Source organism: Dermochelys coriacea, chromosome 26, assembly GCF_009764565.3.
Source record: "Dermochelys coriacea isolate rDerCor1 chromosome 26, rDerCor1.pri.v4, whole genome shotgun sequence".
NCBI lineage: Eukaryota > Metazoa > Chordata > Testudines > Dermochelyidae > Dermochelys > Dermochelys coriacea.
In genome coordinates this window covers 14,814,586-14,838,508 of record NC_050093.1, presented here as the reverse complement: position 1 = coordinate 14,838,508, position 23,923 = coordinate 14,814,586, and the positions used below count along the sequence as shown (strand labels likewise).

At 49.9% G+C, this 23,923-nt stretch overlaps 1 protein-coding gene across 17 annotated transcripts in view; it reads left to right on the top strand.

Moving 5' to 3' along the window:
• The window catches only part of KANSL3 (KAT8 regulatory NSL complex subunit 3), a 142,936-nt gene that overhangs the window by 31,646 nt on the left and 87,367 nt on the right, over nucleotides 1–23,923 (top strand). For 5 of the 17 annotated variants that reach the window (XM_038384757.2, XM_038384754.2, XM_043503171.1 and 2 more), the window contains 7 exons: nucleotides 5,683–5,874; nucleotides 7,830–7,914; nucleotides 8,913–9,067; nucleotides 10,041–10,153; nucleotides 10,948–11,170; nucleotides 12,179–12,312; nucleotides 20,237–20,399. In XM_038384757.2, coding sequence (XP_038240685.1) covers nucleotides 5,683–5,874; nucleotides 7,830–7,914; nucleotides 8,913–9,067; nucleotides 10,041–10,153; nucleotides 10,948–11,170; nucleotides 12,179–12,312; nucleotides 20,237–20,399 — 1,065 coding nt within the window. Of the gene's footprint in view, nucleotides 1–5,682; nucleotides 5,875–7,829; nucleotides 7,915–8,912; nucleotides 9,068–10,040; nucleotides 10,154–10,947; nucleotides 11,171–12,178; nucleotides 12,313–13,394; nucleotides 13,461–13,620; nucleotides 14,147–20,236; nucleotides 20,400–20,826; nucleotides 20,926–21,769; nucleotides 21,808–22,937; nucleotides 23,912–23,923 lie in introns of those variants that run through there. The other 12 variants (XM_043503176.1, XM_038384761.2, XM_038384760.2 and 9 more) reach the window with 7 other exon arrangements.

Here is a 23,923-nt window from a genome sequence, read left to right as displayed (position 1 = left end):
ACCCTGTTTCTGGAGCAATGAACAGGCGGCATCAGTAGGATCCAGAGGTGCAGTGATCCACACCATCAAAGGGGCACTTCAGTCTCTGCCATCCGGCACTTTATGGGAAAATGCCTTCATGCGGTTACATTGGATTTGCCCACTGGCAGCTCTGACCATAGCTAGTGTGAAGCCAGGGCTGGTCACACTGTCTTCCAGCCCTGCTGCTTCTGCGTCAGTGGGGCTGAGGAGAGGGATGAAGCCTCCCTGCAGGAGAACAGCATGGTGGGAAGCCATGGTGAAGTGGGAGCAGTAGGTTTGTCTAACTAGAGCTCAGAGAGCTGGTGCCTGGGGGTTCAACCTGAGCGCACAGGGAGCTCTTCCCATCTGTTGTGAGAACAAGAGGCTGTGTGCGCCACAGTGAGAAGCAGATGATGTCTGTCTGTATCTGTACGAGTTTTTTCATGAAGTTGACAGATTTCCACTCTACGGCTAAATTCAGTGCCTTGCATAATGACTAACACGGCTGCTACTCTGAAACAGTGAGAAGTGTGTGCCACAGTAACTGTGTAATGAAGGAGGCTTTGATCATGTGGAATGCAAGAGGGTGTGTTTGATCACTGGTTCCTACAGATTATCATGGATGCTTTGAGGAGTAGTAGCATCACTTCCCCCTGCAGGTGCCATTTCATGGTGCTGCCCAGCTGATGGCGCTGGGTGGTGCGCTTGATGCTTGGGCGGTCTCAAGGGCTTTTGCAGCGGAACTGATGCCTGTAATCTCTTTGCATAGGGGATCAGAAACTCTCTGGGTAGTTCCATTCACTCTGCATGTTCACAGTTCTGGGGAAGGTATGTAAGCTTTGCACGTCTGTTATCAGCCAGCACCCCACCTTGCTGCCCTCAAAGCAGGACCCTGGGTACAGGTGCTAAGATAATATGCATTGATGCTTGCGTTGGGGTAGAGCAACGCCAACAAATAAATGCCTAGCAGTAAAGTGGTTCAACTGCACTCTCCCTCAGCAGTAAGTCGGGGACCTGCTCCTGCAGAGTTGTGTCATTGATCTCCAGGAGGATGGAGGCTGTTCAGTAAAGAACTTGGACCCCAAAGACTATTTCTTCTGCACACACGCCCCTCCTCCCCCACCCCCACAGGAGAAGGAATTAACTACCTCAGTGATTTTTTCAGGCTTTATATATTCTTGTTTCCCCTACAGCCCTCCCCAGCTTGAGGGTAAGTATTTAGGGCAGGTCTTCACTACCCGCCAGATCAGCCGGTAGTGATCGATCTATCGGAGATCAATTTATCACATCTCGTCTAGAAGGGATAAATCGATCCCCGAACGCGCTCCCCATCGACTCCGGAACTCCAGCTTGCGAGAGGCGGATGCGGGGTCGACGGGGAAGTGGCAGTGGTCGACTCGCCGCCGTCCTCGTGACCAGGTAAGTCGACCTAAGATACGCTGACTTAGTTGCATATCTTAGGTCAACACCTCCCCTCCCCCCAGCGTAGACCAGGGTTTAGAATTGAGAAACGGAGGCTGGAAGGGGCCTTGACAGGTCATCTCTTCCAGATCCCTGTGCCGAGGCAGGCCCAAGTAAACCTAGAACAAACTTGACAGGTGTTTGCCCACCTGTTCTTCTAAACCTCCAATGATGGGGATTTCACAACCTCTTTTGGAAGCCTGTTCCAGAGCTTAATTCCCCTCAGAGTTAGAAAGTTTTTCCTAATCTCTAACCTAAATCTCACTTGCTGTAGATTAAGCCTGTTATTACTTGTTCTGCCTTCAGTGAACATGGAGATCAGTGTCATCTTTATAACAGCCCTTAATCTATTTGAGACTGTTCTCAGGTCTCTCCTCAGTCTTCCTTTCTCAAGGCTAACACAGTGTCTCCAGTTCTTTTAACCTTTCCTCACAGGTCAGGTTTCCTACATCTTTTATCATTTCTGTTGATCTCCTCTGGACTCTCTCCAGTTTATGCACATCGTTCTTCAAGTGTGGCGCCCAGAACTGGTCACAATACTCCAGCTGAGGCCTCCCCAGTGCCGAGCGAAGTGGGACACAATTACCTCCCATGTCTTACATACCACATTCCTGCTAATACACCCCAGAATGATAGTAGCCTTTTTTGCCACTGCATCACATGGTTGGCTCGTGTTCAGTTTGTGATCCACAATGACTCCCAGATCCTTTTGAGCGGTACTATGATCTAGCCAGTTATTCTCTGTTTTCTACTTGTGCATTTGATTTTTCCTTCCTAAGTGCAGTACTTTGCTCTTGTCTTTATTGAGTTTCATCTTGTTGATTTCAGACCATTTTTCTAATTTGTCCAGGTCGTTTTGAGTTCTAATCCTGTCCTCCAAAGTACTTGCAAAGGGTTGGTGTCATGTGCCTTACTCCTATTACCACTTAGTCCAGAGTGGACTGAGACCAGGTGCAATGGGAACTCCCTTTCTGAGCACTGTAGAGTTACACCTTTTGCATTGGAAGGATGGCCTTCATTTCAGCACCTCTGCTGCAGAATGTGCCGGGGCTGGGTGGTGTGCTAAAGCTCCTTCTCCTGCACCACGCTTACTTCTCCAGTGAAGAGATGGACAGCAGGGTGCAAGCCATGAACTCCCGGGTTCTAAATTGAGATCATGCGGTTACGTATCAGCAGTGGAATACAAATGGGCAAGATGCGGTACTGAGGAAGGATGGTCTTGTGGTTAATTGTCACTTCTGTTCCCCTAGTGCCCAGGGTCCCAGTTATAAAGTGGGTCCCATTTTGCTGGGAGCTGTGGTGTGTGCGCCGGAGCATTGACAGAGTAGGTCTCAGGACAGAACAGATGTGCTCGGGCAAGGTGGGTTGGGAGGCTGAGGTACAAAGGAACTGTTGAGCAGAAAAATGGTTTCTTAAGCCTCAGCTTGCCTACCAGGCCAGACAGGTTAGGATATCGGACAGAGATCCTCAACCTGAAATCAATGGGAATTAGGCACCTAAATACTTTGAAAGATCTGGGCCTTAGTCTTTGTGGACCTCAGTTATACCTTGGGGATAACAGTGCTACCCTGCCTTGCAGGGGTGTTGCGAGGGAATGTACAGGAATGATTGAACTGTGCAGGTATGGTGGTGATGAGCACCAAAGAAACACGATAAAGAACTGACTCTTGCACAGCAATGAATAGTGGAGTCCAGCAATATGCGCTGCAGTGCAGGGACGGCTGGAGCAGAGCACGGGGTCAGCAGCTGAGGTCTAATCCCAGCTTTGACAGGGTCTTGTGTGCATTTAGGCAAGTCGCTTTACCTCTCTCTGGGCCTCAAGTTTCCCCATTGGTAAAGTGGGGCTACGTGATGATGGGCTGGCGTTCGTGCTGTGTTTTGGAAATGAAAAAAACTTCTGTAAGGGACATTATTACTGCAGTGGTTCATAAAGTGATAAGCCTGCACTGTTTTTCAGTGCAGAAAAAGACAGGATCCTTAGACTGTACTGCCTTCGAATATGAAGAGCTCATTCTAAATACAGTAATTTGTGATGCACAAGGAAATCAGCTTAGAGAAGTGAGTGGTAAGGAGAGAGAGGACTCTCCAGCGGTTGGTGATGGGACATTAGATGGGGAGGGCTCTGAGTTACTACAGAGAATTCTTCCTGAGGTGTCTGGCTGCTGGGTCTTGCCCAAAGACGCAGGATCTAATTGATCACCAAATATGGGGTCAAGAAGGAATTTTGCACCATGTCCTGACAAGCTGAGGTTGTTTCCTCAGCAAACATCATTCCTGCCTGAGTCTGCAGGCTGCGTCCTGGCGGCTTGTGTCCTAGGTGCCGGGCCTCCCTAGTATGGTTGAAAACGGGGTGCAGAAAGCACTGGTGAAGGGAGCAGGGGGAAATTCAACACAGGGCATTTTGGAAACATGCTATTAGAGTCCGTCCCCTTCTGCCATGTCACTTTCACGGGGGACTCTGCAGAAAAGTCTGCGTGTTTAGTACCCAGGGTTCTTCCATGGGCTGGCTCAGGAAATACTACACTGGCACAGAAGCAGCACTGCAGCTGGGCTGCGGTCGTGTTCACACTTACTAGAGTGACAGAAGCAAGGCTTCCAGTGCTGTAGTAAACCCACCTCTTCTATCGACCTAGTGGTGTCTACACCAGGGCTTGGGGCGGCTTCATTACGTTGCACAGGATGCAAAATTTTTCACAGCCCTGAGCGATGTAGTTAAGGCACTGTAACTCTGTAGTGTAGAGCAACCCTTAGTAACCAACTTCCATTTCCCTGGGACTTTCTGGGCCCTCCCCCAAAATATCCTCAGGAAGCAACCTGAGTGTGAACATCGAGATTTTATACTGCAAATACTGTGTCCATCTCAATGTCTGTGCAGCACCTGGCACAACAAGGCATTCCACCATAATTTAAGGATTAGAATAAGGAAAATAATATAAAACAGAGGAAACAAATCAACCAAATACAGAAGCCTTGGCGTGCTGCTAATCCCTTTGCTCAGCCCAGACAGTGACAGACTCTGTAATATTGCAGTAAATATGTCCTTCTCCGGTGCAGGTAAATAATGTGCACTATTTTCAAACAGCTCTTTGGCAGACCTTTAATCAAATACCAGTTTGTTATGAAGGATCTTTGCAGGAGCTCATGCCAGCGACCTGTAATTCAGAGGGGTATCTTCCCACATGTTCCTGTGTCCAATGGTAGTTTTCAGGAGCTACCTCAACAGCTGAAGTTAAACTCAGCCCTGACTCTTCCACAGATGCCTTGTAAAAATGTTAACAACATCACTTGTGTCTCTCTGTTTTCAGAGAGATCTGAAATCTCACCCAAGACTTCTCTCCAGTCTTTTGGTGCTTTTTCCCAAATTCTTGAGGTGGTTCCCAACTGGCTTGAGGGCTCTTGGTGTCCCTTTTTGACCTCTAGAAGCACCACATTCACACACACGGGAACTTGGACTGTCTTGCTTTTGTATATGGCAGGTGCCCAGTAGATAATTGGTTTCTAAGAGTCTGAGTAATATCCAAACCTCAGCCAGACAGGCCTCAGAAGTCTCACGGTGATCACGGTGCAGGCCCCCTCCTTGCCCAGTCACACCTTCCTCACCCTGCAGTTTCCCTATGTCAAAAGACAAAACGGAGAGGCAGACCCAGGTTGCTCTAGCCCTGACACAGGCCTTCAACACCAGCACCTTGCAATGCAGCATTTGATGGGGTCAGCTGAGCCAGTCAGGAGGGGTTCACATGGAGCACAGCACAATCCGTTAAGATTCTCACTTGGCTCCTGCACTTCCGCAGATTGCAGAGCAGGGCCTAAAGGACAGGTGTGGCTATCACAGGGTCAGCCCTGGGGCTCAAGTGGGAGCAACTTGTGCTGTGGTGCTGAAGGCCTTAGGGTTCCGGTGCAGCATGGGGCACGGGTCGCTTGCAGGTTTAAACTAGCATAAATGGTGGTTCTCTGTAACTTACCCTCTTTTTATTCATGATTTGAGGCCGTCAGTGACTCAGCCAGAGTCTGTATAGATGATCATAATGGTCCTCTATGACCTTAGAGTGTGAGTCCTTGTGCATGAGAGGCAGGAGGGGAAAGCATGAAGGCAGCTGTAGAGAATATGCATGGGTTTGTGTTCCCTCTCTGGGTATATATTGCATTATCATCCACGCCGGAGTTATGCTGTCCTCAGGGCACCAGGTATTGGTTTCAAAGATACATTTCTGTGTCTTCTAGTTCCAGTCTCCTCGGAGCAGCCAGAAGTGACTGAGAAAGAAGATGTGCGAATGCAGCTGAAGAGACATCAAACCCCCAGCCCGACCCATTGCAGCAAATCCTCCAAGCGAGCTAAAATCAAGGTGACCATTGTCTCCCACGGGGAAGCTGCTGGCACGGGGAATGGAGCACCCCTCGTTGCACAGCCGGAAAGTGAGTCCCAGTTCCAGAACTGCTCTTTAAACCGGAGATATTTCCATTCAGTGATATTTACATGGAGAGCAGATAGTTGGTGTGTCTCAAGCCAGCTCTGGGTATGAGGCTATGTCTGCTGACAAAGATGGAGCCAAAGGGGAGGAACCTTCTTCTTTAATGATATAGACATGGCAGGGCAGCCTAAGTGGTTCCAGATGCCAGCGACTGGGTGCGCAGTGATGCTTGGGGAAGGGTGGGGATTGAAGTCCCATAATAGATAGTGTACAGCAGAGCATATGGCAGAAACTTTGGTTCAAGAGAGTCATTCAAATTGTATGTGCCAGGGTGAAAGGCTGATTGTGTGTGTGGGGGAAAGGGTTTTCCCTTTGTCTATAACTTTGCACAATCTACTGAGTTGTGAGGGAGATGGTCTTTCAACTTTCCTCTGAAGCTTCAGGCCACTGCTGGACTCAGGATACTGGTCTTGAGGGACACTCAGTCTCGTTCAGTTTTGTAAGTCTGTGGCTTGCTTAAGTGTCTGTCCCTCAAACTCTGGTGCCGTAGAAGTGACAACAAAGGACTCCCAAACAGGTTGGAATCTCTCTGCAAAGATCTCATCTGGGACCCGCTCCTGCCATACAAGGAGGACCATGTTGGGATTTGATGTTGGCTCCCACTGGAAGAATCTCTGTGTATTCTTGGTATAGAATAGTGTTCTGCTCTACTGATCCCCTTTGGGCATTGCAACAGTCTGAAGTCTGTCAAATACACCTTTTATATAAACATTTGCAAAACCCAACTCTTCTCCTGTCTTCTCCTGGGTTAAGAAAACCCTGCTGTGATGTGAGTTGCAACCTGGTGAGCTGCAGTCCAGAGAGAGCTGTAGTGTGTTCAGCTTTGTTTCCCTCCAGCACTGGAGAGGAGGCCAGGAATTTTGTTTGCTTATTTTAACCACGGTACATTAAGAAAACTGTCTGTTGTGGTAGACCAGGTTGATGCATAGTAGGACTTCTGCTTGGAGCACCAAAAAAGTGTTCTTAAATGTAATTGCGAGTGTGTGGAATTAGTGTGCAGTGTAGGACTGAAAGGGTCAGCACGCCATTCCAAAGCCCTGGGAAATCAGAGATTTTTCAAAGCTGTAAAGTAAATTGATCCATTTTGCACCATTTCTTGGTTAATTTAACAGTTGATTTTACTGTGAAAATTAACTAATGAATATATTGTGGCTTACCTTCAACAGCTTGGAAAGTCTCTGATTTCCTGGATTTTTTTTTTTAATTTTCAAAACTTTATTTCTTTTCACAGAAAAAAAATGAAATGCAGAAGTAAACATGAACCAAACAAGAATTCCCTCTTACCGTGCGTGAGCAGGAGGAATACACAGGACAAACGCATTTGTATCCCAAACACCGCAATAAACAAATATTGTAACTCACCGGCCTTTCTGTGTATTTTGTAAAGTGTCTCAATAGAATGCTTACAAAATCAACCACTAGAAAACCGGCATGTGCTCAACGATCCATCGAGGCAGTAGAATTGTGTAGTAATAATAATCTGGCAAGGAGGAAGTGGGGGTGCGAGTGAAGTAGAGGGTTCGTAGAAGCGGATTAGTGGAGTTCACCAGAGATGCTTGCGTCCCTGTGCTGAGCACCTGGTATCCAGAGCTTCAAATGTCCAAGCTGATTCCCTCAGTCCTATTGTGCATCATGAGATTGTCGCAATGGCAACTTCCTGGTTTTATTAGTGATTCTTTTCGGTTTGATGTTTCTGGAACAACTTGCTCTCCTAGAACTTGCTAGAAAATATTTGGGACTGCACTGGAGCTTTCCTTTAAAAAGTGCTTTGGGCAGCAGGATGAGCTCCGTTCCCCCAGCACTGCTCTGTGTTACGGGGTCGTGCGTGATGGCAGGGGCTCCCCAAAGGCTGGAATAGGGTAGAGCTTTACGTCTCGTGTTTTTCTTTGTTTCCCACAGGTGTTCCAGGAAAACCCCCCACCATGACCGTAGGTCAGTCTGGGTCAGGCGTAAAGGAGCTCTCGGGACTACTTACCACCACCAAGTGAGTGTATCATTTTATTTTTAATCTGTGGATCTCTGAGAGAGCTGAGCTGACGCCAGGCTCCAGAGACCAGTGATTCCAGTGTCTGCCACTTCCTCGGACCTTAAGTGTGAAAGGACATGTCAGAGGTTCAGCTCTGTGTCTGAATCCTGAGATACAGGAAACATCCAACCCCCTGGAACCTACCCTTCGTTGGTGTTGACTTGTTGCAGGGCAGTCCTGAGATGTGTTGGCAGAGTGAGGGGAGTGGCGGGGAGGGCATCCTGGTGATAGGTATATCTCTCTCTTTCTATGGGGGAGACAAAGATTGAAATGATAGATTCAAACTTCCTGATCTTTGTGATGCTGGCACTGCTTTCTCTTTCCCTGCATCTTCTGCCTTAACCTGGACTCCAGTTCCTGTCCTTAAAGAATCTTCCCTGCCCAGCCCTTGTCTCTGCCACTGCGGCAGCCCTGCCTGCCGCCAGACTCGCCCCCCAGGGCTAGAGGACTATTTAAAGTAATTCTCCTTTGAAATGCTCCCCCGGGAGTTTCTTGCTGTACATCTAATGCTGCCTCAGTCTTCTCATCTCCCATGGTGCTGCTCTGGTTTGTTGCATGCCTCAGAGCGGCAGCCCCTGCCTTTAACCAGGAACAGGAGACAGGATCTGGAAAATAAAAACAGTTTTAAATTGAGAACTCCCAAGGTGGAATCTGTCTGTGTATAACACCTACTTGGTGTGGCATGGGGGCAGAGGGCTACAATCACCCCGCATTTCAGAAATAGACATCCTACTCCATTTGTGCATGCTTCTATCTCCCATCATGGAGGCACAGCCACTGCTGCTGCTTTGAGTTCACCACAGTAAAGTTTTCAGTCTCACCCAGCCCTTCCAGAAGGAGATTGGCTCTGGGCTGCGTTTGACCCCCTGGCTGCAATCTTTGTCCTGGACATGCATCCCCTTGGAGTTTGTTGGTTACTGGAGTGCATTTGCCGTGTTTCTTTGTTTATTTTCCAGGCTGAATTCTGCGGCGGAAACCCCCTCCCTCAGCTCTACCCCTTCGGCCATGATCCCTAGCAGCACAGCTCCCAGCGCCTTCCACTCCTTGCAGAGCAGACTGGTGGCCAGCAGTGCCCACTGCAGACAGGCCCAGCCCAGCAACGTGCTCCAAGGTACCTGTCTCTTTCTTCATGCCTGGCTTGGGAGCCTGCAAAGCAAACCTGGCCTGCGAGATGGATCTGTGGAATCAGTCGTGTGTTTCCCTGCCGGCACCTCTTCTCTAACCCAGGAGTGGCTGAGAGCCTTCCCAGCGCTTGACTATCCCGGGGACCTGATGAGGCCAGTGGCTTATTCAGGAGCTGGAAAGTGAGCCTGGTGGAGGATGGAACACTGGTCCAGGCCCTGTTTCCATTGCGGTCAAGGGCAGCTAGTCTGGGTGACATTGTTTCAACGAATAATACATCCGCAGAAAAGTCCATTTTGGGGAATACTTTCAGGTCGAATTTAGCGAATAGTATCAACCTAGAAGGGGGGGGAAATTCCAAAGTGGTTTATTTTGGTCCATTTTTAAATGGAACATTTCAGCTTTTTTGTTTTGAAACGGTGTTTTGTTTAATAATTTAGCTAGTAATAAAAAAGGGTGAGAGACGCCCCAAAATGACCTGGAGCAAAACAGAAAAACTTGAAGAACAAACAAACCAACCCCCAGATGTATTTTGTTTTGGTAAGAAAAACCATCAAAATTCAGTTTCAGTTTGAACCGAACCATGTTTTTGTCAGATTTTTTTTGGTTCGGCTTGTGAAATAAAAAAATCAATGATGGTCTCAGCTCTAACGGCAACATTTCCACCGATTTCGGTTGTATGGGAGCAGGAAGTGGCTCACTATCTGGTGGTCTAGACACGACTGGCCCTGCCTACACGGGGCACATACCCTGTGTGCAGTCTTGTGAGTTGATAGGTGTTGGGTCGTGTTCTAGAATGGTGTTTTCCTACTGGAGACATAGCTCATAGGGAGGACCGAGGGGCTCCCACAGGCCAAGAGATAGCGTGACTCAATGGGACAGCCTCCTGCTGAAGCTAGTCCACCAAAGGTGAGAAATTGGCTCTTCATGGCAAGTTGTTCCCCAGCCTTGTTTGCTTTCAGGAGCAGTGTCTGCTAGCAGCCTCCTGCAGGGACTGAGTTTCAGTCTGCAGGACATCGGCACCAAGTCGCCAGCCCTTCCAGCGAGCGTAGCATCCGTGGGGCCATCCATACAGGTAGGCAGCCCTAGCGACATGGAGGGTTTCAGATAGGCACAGGCTCTCCTGGAGAGCAGGAAACTGGGTCTAGAGAGCTTGGGAGGACAGCATCCTTGTCATCCTGGAAGTAGAGCTCTGCTGCAGGTAAGGAGCTCTCTTGAGGCTCTTGCTCTTGTGTTTGGCGCTTGGGTCAGGAGGAGGGTACTTGAGGACCAAGGGTGATGGATGCCTTCTCTACAAGGACCACTGCTGTCTGCAGCCTGCCCTCCCATCTGGAGACTGGGTGCAGTGAAAGCATGAGGTGCATGGCAAATGGGAGTTCTGGCACAGGAGACATTGAAACCTAAACTTGACAAAACACTAGACAATGCAATGTAGGGAATGGTCCTGCACGAGCCCCGGGGAGTGGGTGAGACGAGCCCACTGGGCCTTGCCCACTCCTGCTTCTCACAATGGAGTTGATTGCAGCCCCATCAGCTCTAGCAGGAGCAGCCTGTGGAGACTTCAGGTCACACCCTGCAATGCTCCACCTCTATCTGAGCAGCCTCCACGCAGATGAAGGTGGTTTTTTGCGTGCTAGGGCCAGTAGTTTCCATGGGCTGCCCCTTCATCTTAAAGTAAGGGTGTCCATCGTGAAAGGGCCAAACTTCATCCGCCCTTGGGCTGAGATGCACTGGCTGCCTACTGGGATGAAGGGTGGGAAGACTGCCAGACCTCTGAGACCTCAAACTGCCCTTGAGAGTGAGGGGGAGCAGGGAAGAACATTCTGCCCCTTCTTCCCTGGTGCTCACCGCACTTGCCTTGCCTTGCAGACCTCGGCTGGGAAGACACCAGCACCTATCCAGAGTCTGAGTGCCATAACCACGGGCACTGGGACAATCGTCCGCACCATTCCAGTCGCCACATCCTTGTCGTCTCTTGGAGCCTCGGGGAGCGGGAAGCCCACAGCTATTCACCAGTTGCTGACCAATGGCGGGCTGGCCAAGCTGGCCAGCAGCCTTCCTGGCTTGGCTCAGATCTCCAATCAAGCAGCAGGTAAGGGGCTAGTGCTGGTGGGGGGTTTTGAGATGGAGATGCAGGGCTCCTCCCATCCCCTTTCAAACTGTAGTTTGCATTCACAAAGCTTGTTTGAAGTTCAGAGTGCTCTGTGTACGCTGACTTACCCTCCTGATGTCACTGCAAGGAGGGAACTATTGCCGCCCCCCGTGGAGACACTGAGGCACAGAGAGAGGAGGCGATTTGCCCAAGGTGTCCCAGTGAGTCAGTGGCAGAGCTGGGATTGGAATTTGTGAGTCCAGCGAGAGAATTTACATCCCTCACAGGGTGAAGGGGGGATCTGCCACCATAGACCGTGAACATCCATTTCCTCCCCAGTAGGAGTCTATCTTCATCATGCACATGATTGAAGGCCCCTTTGCATGTTCCTTAATACCAGGCAGAATTATACCTCGCATGGTTTAGGATGGCTTGTAAACAGGGCCAGGTGGCTGTCTCTGAACAGTGAGTCCCCTATTCAGAACATTCCCGGTGCTATAGAGCCAAGATCCAGCTACGGGTGCGGGCTGTGTGTTCCTTAGAGATGCCAGCCAGTGTCAGTCTTGTGCTCTGTCTGCTCACCCGAGCTGGTGACCGCCATTCCAGCCGTCAGCTCCATGCTCTGGAACGCGCATTACTGCCTTGGGTCATGCTGACATCCTCGTTACTCAGCACGTGGTCTGGTAATAGGAAATGTGCAGGGGGTCTGGATGCAGGTCTCGGAATATTACTGCCAGCGACTGTGCCTGGAGAGCTAATGTTGGGCTTTCCCAGAGGTGGATTTGCTGAGCTGTATGTTGTGTTGGGGACTGTGATCCTTGCCACACTCCATGTTCATTCTGTCCTATAGCTGAGCTCCATTCGCTGGCAATTAGGGAGCAGCTGCCTGGCAGCTGGCTGGGCGGGGTTGTGTCTATTTGATCTGCTTCTCCTGTAAAAGCCCAGGGCGAAGTGTGTGCTCGGAGATCGGCTGGTTGCAGTGACTTGCCTCGCTCCTATGTCTTCCAGGCTTGAAGGCTCCGACCACCATTACAGTGACCCTACGGGGGCAGCCTAACCGTGTCACTACCCTGAGCCAAGCGGCCGTGGGGACTATCCAGCCCCAGCTGGAGGAGCAGCAGCTGCAAACTCAGACACCTCAGGTAATTCTGGGCCTCTGGTCTTAGGCAAAGAGAAGCCATTGGGCGTATGTCATGCTTCCATCACCAGTATTTGCTGACCCACGTGTTTTGTGCAGAAGCATCTCTCTTGGGGGTAGTGTTCTGCCATATGGCCCAGAAACCCCCATTGGGATTTTCTCAGTAGGGTTCTGCCAATGCTGAAGCCAGGGTGTTTATTCCCTTATGAGCTGTTGTCCCCCTGTGCTGTGATTTGAGCGGAGACCGAAGTGGACTGGAATGAGCGCTTGTGAGGGAGAGCAGTGTGCGCTCTCTGGGCAGAAAGGGGCGTAGTAGGACAGAGGTTGGAGATAGATCAGTCCTCTCCTGCCACAAACGCAAAGGCCTCTACCCAAATAATGTATCTGATGTTACGTCACTGTTGCACTTAATCAACTGGAAATGCCAAACCACGGTAGTTACTTTGGATCCAAACACCTGGAGTTGGTGTCAGCCTGGGAGCCCCTGTTTAATGTCCCTCTGACACTTGGGGCTTTCTGGAGAGGTGTTTGTAGACCCTGCTCTGTGGCTAGGAAGGCGGAATGGGGCTCCCTCCAGAGCTGAGGTCAGTTTGGGCCTAATTTGACCCAAACCTGACTAGACCACAGACAATCCAAACCCAGCCTGAGGTTGTTTTCATACCCGACCCTGACACTTGTAGTTAGTCCCGTGGGGTTGCAAGGGTGTAGCTGCCAGCCCAGACTCCATTTTCTTTACTCTTTTTCCTCCTTAGAGCCGCCAGAGCTAATTACCCTCCAGCCCTGCTCTCCCTCTGGAAGCTTGTAGTCGGGTTCTGTTGGGGTCAGGTCAGGTTGCAGGACTCTACTCCAGAGCCTCTTGCTGCATCTCCTTCAGCTCCTTCAACAAAGGGGCAAACAAGAGTGAGGTCGAGGGGGGGCGGGGTGCCCCATCCTGTGCCAGGAGCTTGGTGCCTCAAGCCTTCAGATCCCTGAACTGAGACCGGGCACCCGGATGGCTAATGATTGGCAGGTATCTGTGGGTAACACCAGGGTCTCCATACTGTCATCTCCTCCACAGGTCCCAACATTTTGTTCTTCCCCATGCAGGTGGCAGGACCCAGTGAGGTGGGACTGTTCAGCATTTATCATGTTCTCTAGGGCAGTGTTTGTCAGCGACTGGTCTGTACACTGGTGCAGGTCCCGAGAGTTCCCTGACACGGATTAGGAAAGTGGCAAGCCAGTCCCTGGTATCAAAAAGGTTGAAAAACACTGCCATAAAGTAACATTTTTTCATGACAAATCTCCCTTGGGATTTTTTCACTCACTGTGACAGGAGTGAACCCTGCTGCTGTTGGAAGAAGGTTGTAGACTCCTGACCTGTCAAGTTCCCTCCCTGGGAAAGAGACTCAAGGCACCGTCCTCCCAGCCCCCAGCTGCGTCTTGTCCTGGGGCTGAATCCAGAACACAAACTGCCAGGTTAGAGGCAGATTTATTTAGTGGAGAAGCAGTTAATGGTGTCAGATGTTCCAGGCTTGTAATCTCAGAACTGCAGTGGCAAATTTCAGCCCAAAGCTGAGTTCAGAAAGGAAATGAGCAACTAGAACATGTTAAGAAGGTGAAATCTCCAGGGCAAACGTCAGTTTGCAGTTGTGAGACGTAGATTTGCAGATGTCAAAGCCAGAAAGGACCATTTTGCGCATTCCAACCTGAGCTGCCTAACCCAGGCCAGAGACCCTCACCCATTGTGCACCATCAGCAAAGTTGCAACCCTCATAGACTGTAAGGTCAGAAGGAACTATTCGGATCATCTACTCTGACCTCCTGCACATCACAGGGCACAGAACCTCACCCACCCACCCACCCCTGTAACAGCCCCTGAACCTCTAGCTGAGTTACTGATGTCCTCAAATCATGGTTTAAAGAGGATAAGTTACAGAGAACCACCATTTACGCTAGTTTAAACCTGCAAGTGACCCGTGCCCCATGCTGCACTGAAACCCTAAGGCCTTCAGCACCACAGCACAAGTTGCTCCCACTTGAGCCCCAGGGCTGACCCTGTGACAGCCACGCCTGTCCTTTAGGCCCTGCTCTGCAATCTGCGGAAGTGCAGGAGCCAAGTGAGAATCTTAACGGATTGTGCTGTGCTCCATGTGAACCCCTCCTGACTGGCTCAGCTGACCCCATCAAATGCTGCATTGCAAGGTGCTGGTGTTGAAGGCCTGTGTCAGGGCTAGAGCAACCTGGGTCTGCCTCTCCGTTTTGTCTTTTGACATAGGGAAACTGCAGGGTGAGGAAGGTGTGACTGGGCAAGGAGGGGGCCTGCACCGTGATCCCTGTAAGACTGAGAGACTTTTAAGGCCTGCCTAGCTGAGGTTTGGGTATTACTCAGACCCTTAGAAACCAATTATCTTTTGGGCTCCTGCCATATACAAGAGCAAGACAGTCCAAGTTCCCGTGTGTGTGAATGTGGTGCTTCTAGAGGTCAAAAAGGGACACCAAGAGTCCTCAAGCCAGTTGGAAACCACCTCAAGAACTTGGAAAAAAGCAGCAGAGAAGAGAAAACTTGGGTAAGATTTCAGATCTCTCTGAAAACCGAGAGACACAAAAGGGACGTTGTTAACATTTTTACAAGGCATCTGTGGAAGAGTCAGGGTTGAGTTTAACTTCAGCTGTTGCGGTAGCTCCTGAAAACTACCATTGGACACAGGAACATGTGGGAAGATATCCCTCTGAATTACAGGTCGCTGGCGTGAGGTCCTGCAAAGATCCTTCAAAACAAACTGGTATTTGATTAAAGGTCTGCCAAAGAGCTGTTTGAAAACAGTGCACATTATTTACCTGCACCGGAGAGGAACATATTTATTGCAATATTACAGAGTCTGTCACTGTCTGTGGGCTGAGCAAAGGGATTAGCAGCACGCCAAGGCTTCTGTATTTGGTTGATTTGTTTCCTCTGTTTTATATTATTTTCCTTATTCTAATCCTTAAATTATGGTGGAATGCCCTGTTGTGCCAGGTGCTGCACAGACATTGAGGTGGACACAGTATTTGCAGTATAAAATCTCGATGTTTCAGACTCAGGCTGCCTCCTGAGGAGATTTTGGGGGAGGGCCCAGCAAGGCCCAGGGAAAAGGAAGTTGGTTACTAAGGGTTGCTCTACACTACAGAGTTATGTTGTCTTAACTACAAAATTACAAAATTTTGCATCCTGTGCAACGTAATGAAGCCGCCCCAAGCCCTGGTGTAGACACCACTAGATCGACAGAAGAGGTGGGTTTACTACAGCACTGGAAGACTTGCTTCTGTCGCTCTTGTAAGTGTGAACACGACCGCAGCCCAGCTGCAGTGCTGCTTCTGTGCCAGTGTAGTATTTCCTGAGCCAGCACACGGAAGAACCGTGGGTACTAAACACGCAGACTTTTCTGCAGAGTCCCCTGTGAAAGTGACATGGCAGAAGGGGACGGACTCTAATAGCATGTTTCCAAAATGCCCTGTGTTGAATTTCCCCCTGCTCCCTTCACCAGTGCTTTCTGCACCCCGTTTTCAACCATACTAGGGAGGCCCGGCACCTAGGACACAAGCTGCCAGGACGCAGCCTGCAGACTCAGGCAGGAATGATGATTGCTGAGGAAACAACCTCAGCTTGTCAGTACTTGATGAGTAATGGAAACAGAGATCTATTCGGACCACACTGGTACCAAAAGCTGATGCCAGTTGCTCTCCTTGCATCCAGAAGATGGAGGATGAGGATCCCAGGGAAATATGTTTCTCTTGACTGTGAGGGGGTCTTTCTTATCACACAGTTGAGTTCCCTGTTTTCATTGTCACTAATGCAAGTTCCGTGCCGATGGCCCTGCCATAGGGGATGCAGGAGAGCAGACTGTGACTGGGGACTCTGAGCTGTCCAGTTTGAAGCCCGCTCCTCTCAGAACAGTTGCTGTGACCCATGGCTACCTCCAGCTGGGAGCCCCATGGAGGTGGGGGCAGAGAAATTGCTTTGGCTTTGCATTGCTCCTTCATCATGGGACTTCAGAGAGAAGGAACTTCTGAGCCACTTGAGGCCCACAGATGTGGGCAAGGGTGTCGCTGGAAGCTGCCCTCAGGCTTCATCAGTGGAAGTGGTACATTAAGCATTTGTAAGTCCTAGGCCTGTTTCTGGTTACATAAGGATCTGCACTGTACTTTTTTATCAGTAATTTCCACACATAGACATTCCTCCAATGTGCCTTGTAAATGCTTGGTGGCTGTTCTCAGTATCCTTCTGGCTCTGTCACTCTGTTTCTTCACTTCCCCAGGTGGGTATTGCAGTTTTAAAAACGCTTGATAGAGATTCTGTAGACGTTTGTCTCTCTCTGAGGGATCAGAGCAAATGAAGTTGTATCTTAGAGCTTGGCTGTAGACAATGGATCGTGTGGTGTGGTTTGGTCTGGATGAAAGCTGGAGGCATGTAGGTAAGTATAGCTGTCAGTAGGTTTCCGGTATAGTGTGGTGGTTATGTGACCATCATTTATTAGCACCATAGTGTCTAAGAAGTGGATCTCTTGTGTGGACTGGTCCAGGCTGAGGTTGATGGTAGGGTGTAAATCGTTGAAATCATGGTGGAATTACTCAAGGGCCTCCTTCCCATGGGTCCAGATGATGATGTCATCAATGTACACAAGTAGAGTAGGGGCGTGAGAGGACGAGAGCTGAGGAAGCGTTGTTCTAAGTCAGCCATAAAAATGTTGGCATACTGTGGGGCCATGCGGGTACCCATAGCAGTGCCGCTGACTTGAAGGTATACATTGTCCCCAAACAAAAAAACTTCAAAAACAGACTCCAACGTGAAGCTGCAGAACTGGAATTAATTTGTAAAGTGGACACCATCAGATTAGGCCTGAATAGAGACTGGGAGTGGTTGGGTCACTACAAAACCTAAACTTAATTTCCCTGATACTAATTTCTCCCTACTGTTACTCACAGCTTCTGTCAACTGTCTGATATGGCCAATCTCATTACCACTTCAAAAGTTATTTTTCCTCCCTTGGTATCCTGCTGTTAATTGATATATCTCGTTAGACTGACCTCACACTTGGTAAAGCAACCCCCATCCTTTCCTGTATTTATACCTGCTCCTGTATTTACACTCCATGCATCTGATGAAGTGGGTTCTAGCCCATGAAAGCTTATGCCAAAATAAATGTATTAGGCTATTGGCTTTAGACATCTGGAGGGGTTGGGTAGCATGAATAGCAGTGTGAGAAAACTAGTGCACTGCTACTCTGCACTGAGTGGCTTTGAGTGTGCAGGGCCCATTGAAGGAAAAGCCAGAGGAGTTGGCACAGAGAGCTCAGTGGACGTGTCTGTCTGTGTGTAGCTGGGGTGAAGCAGTAGGATGCTTGGATGCATTTAACGTGAAAGTGCCAACTGTATTAGGACTCTGTACCCTCATTTGAACCATTGGCTTCTGTTTTGGTCCTCTACTGCTGGGTGCAGCTATACTCTGAGAAATGAGCATTGTGGGGCTTTGAGTGGCATGGACTCCAGATCACATTTGATCAGTTTACCAGTAAAAAGATTTTTTTTTCCCTGATTGCCAGCCCTGCAAACATAGCTAGAGTTCTGAGCTTCCAGATGGATCCTGGAAGAGATGTGACTGGGACCCGCCCAAGGGTGCACTGTGGGGCAGTGGTGGAGCTGGACAAAGCACCCAGGTCTCCTGTCTTCCAGACCAGGACCCTGCCCACTGAACCCGTAATGAATTATACAGTTTTAATGAACATACTGACGCCAACCCCGCCTGATCTCTGCTGGCAGAGCATTGTGCAAGAGGTGCCTGAGCCAGGCCTTTAGGGAAGCACACTTCAATCGGGGTACCCATGTATTGCCCAGCACAGGCCATACTAGGAACTTCTAAGGCCCTTCAGAGTCTGCTCCAACTTGTCTAAAATGGAGCAGATTGCAGCCCCTCTTCTCTTTAATGTGCAGTGTCAGTGCTCAGGACACCAAGATTCGTCTTGCCTTCCCCTGTTCTCTGATAACCTCCTCTACAAGAGGAGCTGCTATATAAATGAGAGGTATCTGGATGGTATCTGCTTCCTTCAGAGTCCATCCGTGTGTGGGGTTATGGAGTTGAGCTCTACCTCCATAGCAGTCTAGACTCTTCTGACCAAAGGAAATTGGACCTGGGTTTCTGGCAAAGCAACAAACTGTTCTGCCACTGGGTGTTGCAATTTGCAAGACTTTTAAAGCAACATTTTGTCTCAATTTGGATAAAGCCATTTAAATTAATAGTGTCAAAATCAGCTCGAGTACCATCACTAAGCAGAGAGGCTCTTGGTCTGCAGAATGTCCTGCAAGTCAAGCATTGCCTGGGCTACTTCAGAAAACTGCTTCACGTTGGAAAATCACCTTAGTAATCAGGGAGAATTAGCCTGGCAGCAGGGAGAGAGCTCAGTCTGTCGGGGTGGGCGCCAAGCTCTTCTTAGTGAGAGATGCTTCCTCGTTTTCTCATCAGATATGACAGATATGGGATGCTACTAGCAGGCTACCTGTGCTTGAGTGTGATCTGCAGTGCACAGGGTGTGCGCTCCTTAAAGGAATGGGCCAGCTCATTAAAGTGCAGATCTCCTGGATTCCGTTCCTGGTTCGGCAGCTGACCTGCTGAGACACCTTGGCCAAATTTCTCTGTGTCTCTGTTTCCCTTTCTGCGGAACAGGGCTGCGAAGGGTCACATGCCTGGGGGGGAGCTGGAGAACGGCCTCCTGGGTGTCTTTGGGACCCCCTACGAGGAGGGGGTGAGCAGAGGGCGGAGTTGTGCTGTTGTGTAAGTGGGAGCTTCCAGCCTCCGTGGCCCACAGTTGCCAAGCGCCCGGGGAAGGTTTGGTCTGACAGACCTGACAGAGTTGCCGGTGGCTTGAGTTAGTGTGGAGCTGCTTGGAGGAAGCAAGCCCACTCTGAGATGGGACCGAGGGGCAGACCCCTCCCCCACTCGCTGAGGGTTTGTCTGCACGTGGGGTAACTGGAGTCAACCAACACGTTTGTACATGTTCACTTGGACTCAGCTCATGGCAGCAGATTTCCATACAGCGTATACCAACCTGTTTGCTAACTGGCAGCCAGTTAGTTCCAGTCTAGACCTTCACTTGAAGCGAATGCAAGTGGGTGACTCTGGATGTGGATGGCACAGTGCATCTGTGAGCCGAATATCTAATAGACCCTTTAAGAATCCCTGAATTGGTTAGTTTGTGGAATGCACTGGGAAGGTTAGATGTCTGTAATGAGGTCTCCCACTGAATGGGCTCTGCACAGACATCAGGCTGAATGTCCAAGGGAACTTGTGCATCTTTCATGGCCCAGCAGAGAGCTCTTCTGATGCAGAAGCAAATGTGAACATGCTGCTTCCAATCGTGTTGTGCTGTTGGCAGCATCCTGATAGTAACAGCACATTGTTGCTTTCAACAGAGGATCCCTGAGCGCTCAGAATCTCTCGTTAAGCCTCACAAGTCCCCAGGGATATAGGTCAGTATTGTCTGCATTTTACAGCTGGGAAACCGAGGCACAGAGTGGGAAAATGACTTGCCCAAGGTCATCCATAGCATCATTGGTGGAGGTGGGGATAAGACCTTAGGTAAGACACAGTCACCTCTGCTGAACTCGCCCTCCCAAAGGTTGACGGGGATATTGCTAATTTATTTAATGAAGGTCTTTGCAGAGCTTTGTCTTGTTCCACAGAGTCCTCCTCCAGCTGACAAGTAACTGGTCAGAGGGAAGGGAAAGAGCCGTAGAGGAAAGGTTAAAATGTAGAGAAGTGGATTTGAATTTCCAGCTGCTGAGAGAGGTTACAGGCAATGGAAAGAGAGCCCTGCTAGCTAAGGGCTGGTCGACGTCCCCTCTCTGCATCACACTCCCAGCTCCTGTGAGTGCTGTGAGTTTTTTCCGTTGGGTCTCAATTACTTTAACCCTTTCAGGCTCCAGATGGTGCAGTTGGGAACTTGAGCACCCCAGCTTCCAGTGCCGCCCCTCCTGGCAAGCTGCTGTCTCAGATGGAACTCAGCAAGGCTCAGGCTGGCATAGAGATGGCTCCTGCTGACCCCGCGTCCCACCTGACCTCTGCAGCAACGCCACCTGTAGGTGAGGCGCATGGCAGTTCTGGGGCACACGCAGCCAGGCCTTGGGGTCAGTGTGGAGGAAGGGCTGGAGCCATGCCTGCCTGGTGACTCGCAGGGTTGCGGTGGTGGTGTGGCTGGATTGCCAGGACGCCCAACAATCTTGTTGGTTTTTTTTTAAAGTCACAATCCCCCTATTAACTGGTTTCTTTGAGTACGTGTGTGCACTTCATTGGGCGTGACAGAGCAAAGGAAGGATGTAAAGCAGTGTAACTGAGACCATTAACCCCAACACCTAGGTAGTTATTTTAAGTTCAGCTCCATGGCCTAAAGTTACAAACTCCTCAGGTTCTGCATTTCTGCTGGCTGTGATCAGCTGTCCTACAGCTTGCGCGAAGCGTGCACTTTTAACACTAGCAACTCTCCCTGCTGTGTGTTATTGTTGATCCTAGACTAGGGAGAAGGGATCCAACCCCCTGCAGCTCAGTGCGTGTGTCAGTTGCAACTGCCGAGGGAGAATCCAAACCCACATAACCAAGCTGCCCTCTATTGTATCCTTGAAATGCTTTGGTAAGATAAGTTGCATTGCGGCTGGTTTGATTCTTTCTTTCCTGTTGGTTTCAAAGTGAAGAGAAAAGCTCTAGAGGCAGATGGATGATAAGCGTTCTGGGCAAAATGAGGAGACTGGACAAAGCCCCACTTGAAAACAATGGAGCTGTGTTGAATTGTCTGCCAGATTCCTCCAAGTGCTAGGGTCTAAACAAACAGCTCTGGAGCGCTTGGGAATCTCTGCTGTTCTACAGAGGCTGGCACCTGGTACTCTGATGATCTCCCAGTGCCTGCAGGGCTAGAATCACTGCATACCGCAAACCCCAGTAGTTCTCCCACTGAGATCAATAGGGCAGTGCGAAAACACTGTTTTCTTTTTCTCTCCTAGCTTGAAGTGTTTCCCTTTGCTATTTGTACTTTAGCTAGTGGGCGACTGTGGTTGTTTTCAGAAAGCTTTCTTGTGTCACTCGTGGCCCTGGATGACTGTTAAGCAGAGTTAGTGTATTCTTGGTTGCTTGTTTAGTGGCCAGTACTGCAGTAGGTGCTCCAGAGAAACACACAGCAGTTACAGCCACTGCCCTTCAGAGCTTACAGTCGAAATAAACCCCTGCCCAACTGGGAAATACAAGCAAAACAAAGGGCGGGGCGGGGGGGGTGAAAGATGGAAGGACAGGGGAGTGCTTTTCAACAGTGCACTCTAGGATTTTCCATATCAGCTTAGATCTCTGGGTTCAACTTCACTGGTACCCTGCCTCCAGTGGTGGCCCCAAGTTGACACTTCAGAGAAAGGAGAGCGCTAATCACATAGTGAATTTGGTGAGTTGTGTGATGTGTTTGTGATGGCAGGGAGGGGGAAACGTTGCTCCTGATCCTTGGGATGGCTGGTGGCGTGCAACCTTGCCTTGATTCCTAGTCCCCTGCTCAGGGTAAGTCGAACTCCAGCTTTCTCTGTGTCAGGATCTTGTGCTCCCAGATAAGCCTGTAAGTGCCCTTCTCTTAGGGACATCCCAACATGCCAGGGGTGCTGAGTCGGGCACTATTCAGTGAGACAGGAGTCAGGTAAGGTCCTGTCTTTGTGGCATGAGACTATTTCTGTGTTAAGGCAATGGCTGAGGGAACCTGCAGTCAGCATGCCTAGCCCGGGCTTGAGCACGTGCAGGAAGTTTCCTCGCTCAACAGCATTCATGTTGTTCACTCCACCAGATCCTGCCTCCTGGCCTCAAAGAGATCAGAGCCTCTGGGCGGAGGTCAGGTGGTGGGGGAAGAGGGCTCATCTTGTCCCAGATAATTGCCACTGTAGCACTTCTAGCTAGGAGCCTTTCTGCTCCTTGTGAATCTGACCCAGTGCTGGCACATGGCCAGGCGGGCTGCTGTAAAGGTAATTAGCCAGCTGCCTCCTTGTGAGACGCAGCATGTCCTCCCTGGGCACAAGCTTGCATTCCCTGGCTGGGAGGTGCTGGTGTGACCCAGGAGCTAGGGCTGAGATAATAGCCCAGCTTACTGCTGGGGACACTGCGCTGCCAGAGGTGCCGTCTTCCGTTGAGATGAATAGGACCTCGGCTGATCACTGTGGCCTTTCTAGCCCCGGTAGCGCTTTTCACAATGATAGAAATAGTTCTGGAGTCCTGGCCAAATGTAAATTTGGTCATTTCATTTGAATGTCCCCTCCCTGCTATTTTAATTGGCTGTGGTCATCTTGTTCTCTCTTTGACCTAAACAGCTGCGATAATCCCACTCAGAGGTGGCTATGTTTGGATTGATGGTGAAATGATCTGCCTATATTCTACTCTGCATTTCTACAGCAGATTTCCATTCAGTGGTCTCAGAGTACCTCACAAACACTAATTAAGTCTCTCAACCATTTCTGTGTAGTACAGACAGGGAAGCTGAGCCCCACGAGTTGAGTGACTTGCCAAAGGTCAGGCATGCCACCTTGAGCAAGGATTAAAACCCAGGTCTCCTGATTTGAAGTTCTGTCCCTTAACCACAAGACTATCCCTGCCCTGCTAATCAGCTTGGAAGGTGCTTTGACATCACTGGCTGGAAGACGGAGCACGTCTGCTGGACATGATCAGTGCTGAAGAACAGTGGTGTTGTGCTCCAGCCCTGGAGCTGTTCTCTGTGTGTGCAGCCACTTTGCTGCCAAGGGTTTGAAGGACAGTGGATCCACAGCAAGGGCTTTTCCTGAACCTGCATGTGAAAGGGAACCCGGGGGTGGGCAAATCCACGCTGTTTGGGCCCCCAAAGGGCATGGCTTTCCAAAGCCAAAGCAACAGAGGAGTGTGCTATGCAGTGGGAGAGGTCAGGGCCACTGCTTAGTAATGGGGACATGAAGCTGACCCTTCCACTCTGCAGCTGACCTCAGTTTCAGTGTACTTGCCTGGCCTAACCTCCTTTGAGTACCCTGCTCCCTCTGGTCGGTGGAAGAGCTCCTGTCTTCCTCCAGCATTAGAGTTGCGTTTGCACTTCTGCCGTTCCCTTGAAGAACCCCAAGCAGATCTCCCTCCTTACTCTGGCAATCTCAGCTGCCACTCGACTCCCTCCTGGGGTTTGCAAGTGGCTAAAATGTGGGAATCTCAGCTTCTTCTCCCTCCTCACACGGCTGCTGCTCAAGGTGGAGCTGAAGGCACTGTGACCTGTGCTAACAGGGCTTTTGCTTAGAGCTCAGCTAACGCAAGCCAGTATAGGCTCAGTGTTCAGGCCAGTGAATGAGATGAACCAGTCACTGCTGGCCATGGGTTCTATGCAATACATGTAGCTTCGGCGAAATCGCTGGGGGAAAGGCCTTGACATCTTCCCACAAGCCTGCCATGGTCAGTGGGAATCCGGTGGTTTCCCTGTCCCCCGCGGGAGACTAGCAGTGATCGAGCAACTCCCTGCCAGAGGAGGTTGAGAAGGCCAAGACTATAGCAGGGTTCAAAAAAGAACTAGATAAGTTCATGGATGATAGGTTCATAAATGGCTACTAGCCAGAATGGACAGGGATGGTGTCCCGAGCCT